The sequence below is a fragment of the Carex rostrata genome, chromosome 15, assembly GCF_964058835.1.
Source record: "Carex rostrata chromosome 15, lpCarRost1.2, whole genome shotgun sequence".
Classification (NCBI taxonomy): Eukaryota; Viridiplantae; Streptophyta; class Magnoliopsida; order Poales; family Cyperaceae; genus Carex; species Carex rostrata.
This window is the reverse complement of record NC_135932.1, coordinates 4901929-4912473: the sequence shown is the minus strand read 5'-3', so window position 1 is coordinate 4912473 and position 10545 is coordinate 4901929. Positions and strand designations below refer to the sequence as shown.

The following is a 10545-nucleotide window of genomic DNA, read 5'->3' as shown; positions in this document are numbered from 1 at the left end:
ATTTATTTGAGGAACGAAAATGAGGGTCGTTGGCTCCTTGAATAAGTTTTTCCCACAAGGTACGTTGATTATAACTTCGACTATGCTATGGGCGGTTTCAACATGACCCCAATGCGTTGCTGTTCTATTTGTGTCAAAATTTGTACATACTCTTTGGAACTAAATGATGAAATTTTAATATAAATAATTTGCACGAATCTTCATGTGGATTGAACGACTCTGATGAAGTGTCCTACTAATGTTGGTGTTATGCTCATAAGAATGTCCATGTTCCAATGGTTAAACCCCAGTAATATTTGGAATTTAATGCTAGCCATTTATTATTGAATTAATTATGATATCTTGATAAAATCTACAGAGAGAAAACAAAAATATATTTTATGATTTTTGTCTTTTGTGTTCATTCAATACAAAAGACGAATCAAATCTTATTATTCATAGTAGATTTATAATTTAAATTTGGATTGTGGCATCAAATATAACCCTTTAATTTGAATGTTAGCTTGCCATTTTCTTATGATGTAATAATTCACATTTCATTTTACCTTTATGCTATTCAAGTTTCATTATTGATTAGTGTACCCTATATATACAGAGAGAGTAAGAGAGAATAAGGCTACTATGTTTTGCAAATTAAAGTTGTTTTTTTTTATTTGAGCTCATATCTCTAATTTCAAAGTTCAAATAGTCAATCCGAACTTCTCAACATGTTCATCATATTAAAATGTAATTGGAGACCAAATTTTACATTTTTTGAAAAAAATTTACTATTTTTTTGAATTTTTCAAAATAAGTGTTTTTCAGAAAATTCTGAACCATCAAAAACAGTGATTTTCAAAATTTCTAAAAAAATAGTAAACTTTTTCCAAAAAATATAAAATTTGGTCTCCAAACACAATTTAATATGAATATCAACTTGCAGGGGCGGATTTATGTATAGATCAGGGGGTGCTAAGCCACCCTATAATTTTAAAATTCTTAATTATATATATTAAGCTTTAGTTAAACTTTTGAGTTTTCTGAACTTTTATATGGTCTAGCACTCCTCTTAAAATAACAAATGTTTGTTAGTAGTCTAGTGGTTTGAGTTCTAGTTGTTATGTGTGAAGTCACGAGTTCAATTCCCACTAGCCACTTTTTTTTTTTTTTTTAATTTTTTTCATATATTACATTTTATAGATTAGCCACCCCTATTTACATTTTCTAGTTCTGCTCCTGTCAACTTGAACGGCTTGGATCGACGTTTTGAACTTTAAAAGTAAAGATATGAGTACAAGTTAAAACACCAACTTTAATTTGCAAAGCATGGTAGCCTTACATATATATATATATATATTTGCAATGCACGACAGCACTTCTGGGTACATTTAATGGTACTCTTCCCGTTTACATTTTTGGAACTATCAATATCATATAGGTGGGCGTTTTATACGGGGAAGAGCATATGGGGATGGCTTGACTTTTGATTATTTTTACTAAGCCATGTGTTAGTGTTCAAATGGACACTGTTTTTCCTGCTCCTACATGCATCACAAGGGCAATTATCATGCATTATATATTGTTAAGGTATTATTTTATAAAATGTAAGGGGGGCAGATAACAGTCGCCTAAAGTTATTTGATAAGCTAATTACGTGGCAAAATATGATATGGCTAAAAAAATTAAGTTGGGTTACAATGATATAATTTATTAGTGCCATAACGCACAAGTTGTCACAACCTTCAAGTTGTATAGGTATTTATATATAGAAAAAAAACTGAGATCTAACACCAATAGCTTTGGTGCCAAACGGTAACTATATTTTTATTTGTGCAGAATTAATAAATTTAAAGCATTGAATATCTTTTATATTGTCTCAATGATATGCATAATTTATAAAATTTTGATTCCTTCAATGACCACAAAGAAATGAAAAAAAATTGACAGAATTTATTATTTTGATTTTGTTAGCTCTTAATACATATTGAAATAAAGTTGAATTTATGTTTTTTTTTGTACTGGTATACTGTATATAACATGTACAAATATTCTATCAATAAATTTTATATTTAAAAGCTTATAAAACTTAAAAGAAGTCATTTTGAGTTTAATTTAATGGCATTGATTTGGTATCAAAAAATATTTGGCATTTGATTCCTTCTCATTTTCAAGTAAAAAATTCAAATGATGAATCTAAATTGTTGTTTTGCGCAAGATTATGACCAGTCAATAAAGTGAACAAATCTAACGTAATAGATAGTATCTTTTAGCCACTTGCCTCAAGGTCGAGCGAAACATTCAAATTGAATATAAATTTTAATTTTAAATATATGATTTAGACCCCTTATGAACACAAATCAATTTGCAAATTGACCATATTTGATGAACTGACATCCTAACATGAAATTAAAACAAATAAAAAGAGTTCTTGATCCATTAAAAAGGCTACTGTAGAATTACTTCATTAAATATTAATTCAAATAAGTCAGTCCCTAATATTTAATTCCTTACCCAAAATCAACGATTTAAAACAAAAATTGATGTGCATTATTAATGGTTAACTGCGAAAATTATGTGATGTGAGCAACTCAAAACCTAAATTGCACCCTGGGGAAACTGGTGGTGACAATTAACAAAGAACACTTGTGAGCCTATTTAATTCCCATGGAAGCTTCCATGTTTTGCTTTCATTCCCTTTGTTGGATGGATGGTGAAATAATTATTTTGTGTCTTTAGCCTGTATGATATTTCATGCGGCTCCTGGCTTACATTATAATTATGTCTAAAAGTTTTATTTAATTGTGAGATTTTTGTAGAAATTATCATTATAAAATGTAATTATTATTAAAATGAATTGTAACATTAAAATAGTACCCTATTCCAAACATATCCGTTGCTTAGGTTGCTGAAATGATTGGAAGATTGTGCTTGAATTCGCATGAACAAAAAGATGAATTAAGCAAGTATGAAAAAATGTGCTGTAATAGATATTGGACTTAATATCTTCTTTTCAAATAATCAAATACATTTTTTAGCGATTATTATGTTATGCACTTCTGCATGGGAGGACTATTGTTTGACTAATTAACAACCTTTCAGAAAAAAAAAATTCGAGATATGTAAAAATTAACTTGAAATTGGTAAAAAATAATTACACAAGAAAATAATTCCTTGACTGAAGTATATACAAAACTTACATATACAAGCTCTTGCACAATATAAATTTTTTAAAGCTATTTTTTCCTTTCATCAATGGATCCGAATACGTTGTTATATATTCAAATGGGATAACAAGATCCTGTTATTTCAAATTAAAACATTGAATTTTTTTATGTGCGAATCTCAATGAAAATCAACGGCTAGATTTGAAATAACATGTTCCTGTTATTCCATTTGGATAACAGTAGATTTGGATCCTTTATCAATTGGACTTGCTTGTTGTCACACAGTAAAAAAAAATGCAATAAAAATAAGTTTGTTATCTTTTTTTCCTCTATTTGAAAAGAATCAGTGATGTTAAATGGAAAGCACTTTAATTTGGTGTTTGTCGTAAATAAGTAAGAGGGACGAGGAATTAAAAAAAAAAATCTAACCGATTACTTATTAAATTAAGAATAATTAAATACAATTTGAGAAAAAAAAAATATGGATGCATTCACTCCATTCTTCTTCACTTAAAATAGAGAAGCAAGAGTATGAAGATCTCTCTCTTTAGTGTACAATTTAGATGAACAAGTATGTATCAATTTATTTATGAATTGAAAAAATAGATGATAATATTAATTGTCAATTATATTTTAAATTTATCCACTATCAACATAAATATTTATTTGTGAACCCGCATGTCTATGAAAACTTAAAATGAAAAAGGTGAATTATTAAAATCATAAAAATTATGATGGATCACATGAACCATTATCTATTATAACTTTTGTATTATTTAGTTTTAAGCTATGAAACTTTTTTATGTCAACTAACCTATCAGATTTTGATATAGATCATAAAGAGTCTTATTAATCATGACACGCCGAGTCACATTATCATATCAACAGAAAATAAAAAACATATCTTAAATGGGGCCACTTCATAGTTCATACTCTTTCTAGGAGAGGTGCTATTCTAAGGATCAAAATCTGCTATTATTCTCGTGCATGAACAGTGTTCCTGCTATCTCTTCTTTTTCAAATCCAGTCATTGAATTGTTTCGAGATGCATGCACTGAAAAGTTTTGAAAAAAGTTGCTTTCAAATTTATTTCCGAAAAAAATTGAACGGTTAAATTCGGAAAAGCAGAGATAGCAGGGTTATTGTTCACAGGAAGAGAATAGCAGCAGATTTCATTCCCTATTCTAAAATAGTCTTTATTCTGGACCTTGGATCTTCTACTGTGCAACCAATACAATTATACATCACATACGGTAGGGTCACAAAAAAATCGTAGTTCGTGATTCGATTTGAGTTCAATTCGAATGCAGGAAATATAACTAAAGAAAGTATTATATATAGGATATTTAATATTTTCCAAGATCTATATGAAACTTTGAAATTATGAAATGGCAGAAAAGAACATCTTTTAAAAACAAAATTAGAGGTGCTATCGGGTCGGGTCGGGTCGGGTCGGGTCGGGTCGGGTCCGGATACTATTATATTTGGATCCGTACCCTAAAAGCGTTCGGATCCGAATTTCTATACATATACTTATTTGTTTCAAATCGGATCAGATCCGGATCTAGATACCTATCTACCCGAAGATATTTCGAGTCCAATCTTTCAGTTCCGGGTAGACAGATACCCATAACTCGTTTGTAGATTATCGGGTCTGGTTCGGATACAGGGCGGTTCCGAATCCAAAGCGGGTATATGTCACAACTCCAAAACATTTAAAAAATCATTTACAATTAAATATAATAATTTCTTAAACATATCATATCATAAATCATTATAATATAAATTAAAAACTACTGCAAAATAAAAATTATACTATTAATCTTGTTCATAAATAATAAAATATATCATCCTACATAACACAATAAAAATAACAACTCTATGGTTGAAGAAGAGATATAATATTGGAGATTGTGATTTTCTTTTCTATGATTCAAAAAATCTATAAATGAAATACTAATAATTTGTAGAAAGGATATATCAATGAGAGCAATAAATTTTCATTATTATGCAGAAGATATTAAGGCAAATATTGAAGGATGTATTCATAGCAATAAATTTTATTTAAAAAATTAATGCGGTTGTTATAGAAAGAATAAATTTGACATCCATCTGTGTGTATAAACATAGCGAATATGTGACTGCATTATATTTTCTCACATTCAAGTTGTGAAAAAATATTGGACTCACCACGGCTTATGCAAAAATTAATATGCAAAGTTGTATTTTTATATATTAATAGTTATTAATATATGTTTTATCGGGTATTTATACGGGTATCGGGTCGGATTTGGTTATGGGTCAGATAATTAAATGAAATCCATATCCTACCCATTATAGTATCGGTTCCAGATCGGATATTAAATTATTAATTTTGTAATCGTACCTATAATTTAACTGGTTATATTTTTTAAACCATACCCTATTCAAATTAATCGGTTTCGGGTCGGATCCGGTTCGGTTTCATATCGGATCTGGGTAATCGGGTAAAAGTAGCACCTCTAAACAAAATTTAACAAGAATAGAAGGTTCCTTCATTCCATGGCACAGAAAAAAATGAAATAATTATATGGCATGTATGAAGCATGTGGATCTGATTGGAAAAATCTTAGTTCTGATTTGCATGGAATTAGGTGTGTGATAGTGGTTAGTTCAGGCTACTCTTTCAGGCGTTTAGTCAAAGAAGTGCTTTGGCAGCTGATGAATTCTTTTATTATTACATCTGTATTTTTTTTTTTAATATGGTGCCTTTATCTCATGCAATAGCTGTCAATAAGTTGGCATCATTTATATAATATGGTGTATTAATGTATACAAATTCATATTATACTAGGTCGTTCGTAATTTAGGTCAAAGTAAACAACTAAGCGATTTATCACCGACAGAGCTTGCTTTATATACCAAGCAATAATTTTCAGTGTGTGAAAGAATAGTAGTAACTAACCACCGTTGAAAAATAAAAGAAACCAATTTTCAAAGGATTTTAATTTGAGAGCGACAAAAGGATGACAATGGCAGCATTTGAAATTGCCGATATTTTTATTAATAGGAAAGATAGAAAAATATATATCAGTAATGAGATATGTTTTTGTAAAATTCCGGAAAATAAGAAGAACATTATGGTTTATAACGTTTAGTTAATCTAATCGCTAATGATCGTTTAAAAAAATAAAATACTGTAGCTGGATGTTATGGTTCATAACGTCAAGTTATAGTGCCTTTTTTGCTTCAGTTCTAACTGCTGTTGTTGTGAGATTGTTTTTGACAAAAAAAACATTGTAGCTAGACGTTATAAGCCATAACATTCAGCTACAATTTTTTTTTTAACGATCATTAGCGATCAAATTAATTGGACGTTATGGTAAATATACCAACAATAGTGTCCTGGATGTTATAGACCATGACGTTTTTTCTATATTTCAAAATTCATGAAACCTTACCCCATTATCAACATTTTTTTTATATTAATAAAAAAAATCGGCTTGAAATTGATCGTCTAATCCAACCCTAATAGGTTTGAACGTGTAATAGTGATATTTATATTTTCTAGAAAAATATAAATTGGGAATATATAAAAGAAATACTGCAACGTATACGTTAACTCATTTCTAATGTATAATTTAAGTATCAATTTGTTTGTAAATGACCTTATAGTTATATTGGTAAATTTTTTAGGATGTCTTTGAAAAATATCATGTTGTTCAGGTCTCAATTTATTGACACTAATATGGATGCAACACTTGCGTGTTCTTCAATTAATAAGAAAATGTACCAATTATGCATTTACCAACTTCATATAAGTGAGATAAATATAATATTAATATAACAATAATAAATGTGTTAAGTTAATGTGCTAGCGACACAGGAACATTTTCTGTGAGCAATAAAATTCGTTTGAAATTCCCAATGAAAGAGACAACTGACAAACGAAAAGTTCGGATTCGATTCGACAAGTTCTAAAATTTGTGATTGGAATAAGTTCTAAAATTTGTGATTGGAGTATAATTCGGGAATGATTGGTACAATAAATAAGCCAAAAAAAAAATTATTTTTTTTTGGCATTTTTCTCACAAATAATACGTGACTAGCGTTTTATTCGTGAATAAAACGTATTATACATTTTTTTGCTTTTTATTCAGAATTCAATTCGAAAACGTCAAAAAACCGAATTAAACATGAATAAAACGAATTAGCGAGTCTTGTTACTATGTGAAAGACAACTCTTTACGGCGAACAAATTATCTGAACAACTGCATGAAACGACTGAAAAGGATTTAATGATTTCTATTTATGTGCGAGTTCAGATATTAAATCAGCAACCTTAAACAATCTCTCTATTTGTTATTGTTCAAGATCCCCATCCCAAATATTTAATTTATCCAGAATTATATGTTGTTGGCATGATGAGTAGAACACAATATATATAATTTCTTTTTTTGAAAAATTGTTGGATAATGAAGAAGGCTTGAATATCAAACAGGCACCATAAACCAAAAATATTCATCCCCAAGGGCCCATATACAAAAGTCCAAGGCTCATGCCAGTATCTCCTGCTCCCGTTTTAATGAATGAATATATGATACTGGTATATCCTAATGCAGATTACTCTTGACTTCACAAAGTTTCATCAAGTGCCATATCAATCATTATATTCTTACCTGATTGATCAGGCAAACAGGTGAACAGCAACTCCTTTCCACGCATGAAAAAGGAATACATATCAAAAATCAAAATCCCATCTTTTCTTGACATGAAAAAGGAAAACTGATTTATTGATGTCTTGTGGGACTTGCAACATCAGCTTGAACCTCATCTTTAAAGGAATCGACTTCACCCCTCCCCGCTCGTCTCCAACCTAATAAATATAAAAATAATTGAAAAATAAATCATAGATTTCTCATTATATAAAAAAAGAGTAAATATAGTGATATTAAAACATACCCAAACACAAGCCCATTTGAGGCCGCCATCTGTGGAAGTATCATAACCAGCTTTAAACTTCAAGTCCTTTCTAGCAGTGTGCTTGTAAACAGCATTCCAGTCCCTTGTGTCAAAGTTGTAGAAGTAACTGAAATAAGAGGAAACTAAAAATAAATTACTCATGGTGACTTGCATTAACATTACGAGATTTGTACATCACAACAAAAATGGTTAACCAATAATATATTCTGACCTCAGCTTGTCAGATGGGGAAAAACGCCGTTTGAATGCAAAGGACAAAGCATTTGATGGCAAACTTATGCTGGGAATGAACGTCAACTCCTTGTCCTATAAAATATTTTAAAAATATATACTAAAAGTGTCAAGCAAACTTCGAATGATCAAGTAACAATTTACAAAGAGAGAGTCTGATGAATTCTTGTGACCTTATAGCAATATCTCAATTTGAGATCATCATTTGTGAACATTGCAGTGCCGACTCCATCCAAGATATTAGATCTGAAAATACCATTCACTGACAAGACCTTCTCAGGTGCCTCCTCTTTTACCATCTCTTCAACTGAGACTTGTCCATTTGGAAATGTAAGAGTTGCTCTTGGCTACAATAGTTTACATCAATATATAAACCTATATCATACATTATATACACCCAGTATGTCTATTATTCGAAAGAAAAGTTTTGCTGGCCCTTTTTACAAGCATTCACATCAAAAATAAAAAATACAAATAAATCAGACACGCATTGCAAACTAAGTTACGTCTTCACACTTTGTAATTTTCTTATTATTTGTTCACTTTTTGTGGATTTTTTCTTTCTGTCATGTCATAAACAATGCCATGATTCTCTTAGACAGTTTTTACTAAAGTAGTATTAGTAGTTGGGAAACATGAAATGCGATAGTGGAAGGTGAAATTACCATTTTGCAAACTAGAAACATCCCATCTTTTTCTCAGAAGAAAAAGAAAATTATACTCTTAACTAAAAGATGCACAATTACCAAGATTTCATTGAGGCTCATTTACATTTTCAAATAGTTACTTACCAAACCAGCAGCAGGTACTGAAGAGCACAGTTCCAATTTGTATGATGGATCTCCCAATTTTGCAATCAGAGCCACATCCCCACCACGGTTCTGAGAAATAATTAATATTTTGTAATCAGATTTGATCAAATAGGTAAACAGAACTGAACATGATGCATTTGTTCTTCCCGGGATCATTATCTATATAAAAAATCTTAAGAAATTACTAAAGTTTACATTTGTACTTCTCACCTTGATGAAATTATACTTGAACAAGAAGTGAGTACCCAAGTTAACACTCGTCAGAATTGAGTTCTGATTTTGGTTATTGCATGATACAGATATACGTTCCCTTGAACAGCATATATGCACACTACCTGGCACACCAATCTGGCCACACTGAAACATAAACTAACCCTAGTAATGACACAGTTTGTTTCATCTCTAACACACCTCTGGTTAGCATGAAGTGAAGGAGGGGAGTAGAGAGAAGAGGTAACAGAACTAATGGAAAGAATAGTTACCATATTTACACCCCCAATTAGTGGTGTAACAAAAAAATATAACTTGGAAGGTCACAAGGGATTAAAAGATTTACCATATTTACCTTAACCCTCCTATTAAATATCCAACCAAACAAACATTTAGTTTTCATTAAGTTTTACTTCGCATATACGATTATACAAGAAACTATCAGCAAAATTGTAAAATAAGAAACTAACAAGTAAATTTAAAAATCTGTTAAATGAAGGCAAGTTTCCTCATATACTGATATACAAAATTTGCAATTGCCACACCCCCCCCCCCCCCCCCCCCCCCCCTTTACAACTTTATAAAATTAAAGGATAATAAGGAATGTATATTGAACAATAGATCAAAAGACATACAAATTATATTAATTAATAAAGGATCTAAGTTCCAGTGCAAGTACATTAACAGCTGACAGCTTATACAAGTAGAGTACAATTGGCACGCACCTTGACATCGTGTGTGGCTTGCAAACTCAAGAAACGACCCATATCAAGCCAGCCTTGGAGAAGAGCATTTCTGGAATCGACATCGTAAAAGACCTTGAAACGATCTGTAATAAACGCGACCTCAGGCGATATCATATACCCCTTCGAATTGCTCTGGCAGCAAAATTTGAGCTTAGCGAGGCCATCTATCACCTTGCAAGAGATTTTGTGGAACAAGGGGTTTTCGCTGGCGCTGTCGAACTCGGTGGTGGCGCGGATTGGGGAGCGGCGGAGGAAACGAGGTGGCGGCGGAGGTGGCGCCGCAGGTGCACATGGAAGCGCAGGCGGAGGTGTCACATTAGGGTTAGGGTTTGGAGGATAGGTGAGGTTAGGGTTTACAGGGAGAGAGTCTCCCATGGCGACAGAGAGACTGATAGTGAAACTGGGGAGGTGGGGGAGAGAGAGAGGATGGATTCTGCACAA

At 31.4% G+C, this 10545-nt stretch overlaps 1 protein-coding gene across 2 annotated transcripts; it reads right to left on the bottom strand.

The window, feature by feature from the left end:
* Positions 1 to 7702: 7702 nt before the first annotated feature.
* On the bottom strand, positions 7703 to 10545 carry OEP37 (chloroplast outer envelope protein 37). Of its 2 annotated transcripts, XM_078316207.1 has the most exons (7): positions 10084 to 10545; positions 9359 to 9505; positions 9128 to 9217; positions 8510 to 8683; positions 8317 to 8411; positions 8085 to 8211; positions 7703 to 7998 (listed from the first exon to the last, which is right to left on the bottom strand). In XM_078316207.1, the coding sequence occupies exons 1-7, from the start codon at positions 10477 to 10479 to the stop codon at positions 7864 to 7866; spliced, it is 1164 nt and encodes a 387-aa protein (XP_078172333.1). In that variant the 5' UTR covers positions 10480 to 10545; the 3' UTR covers positions 7703 to 7863. The 2 variants fall into 2 exon arrangements, with proteins under 2 accessions (XP_078172333.1, XP_078172334.1); XM_078316208.1 differs by lacking the exon at positions 9359 to 9505 and having other exon boundaries at positions 10084 to 10542.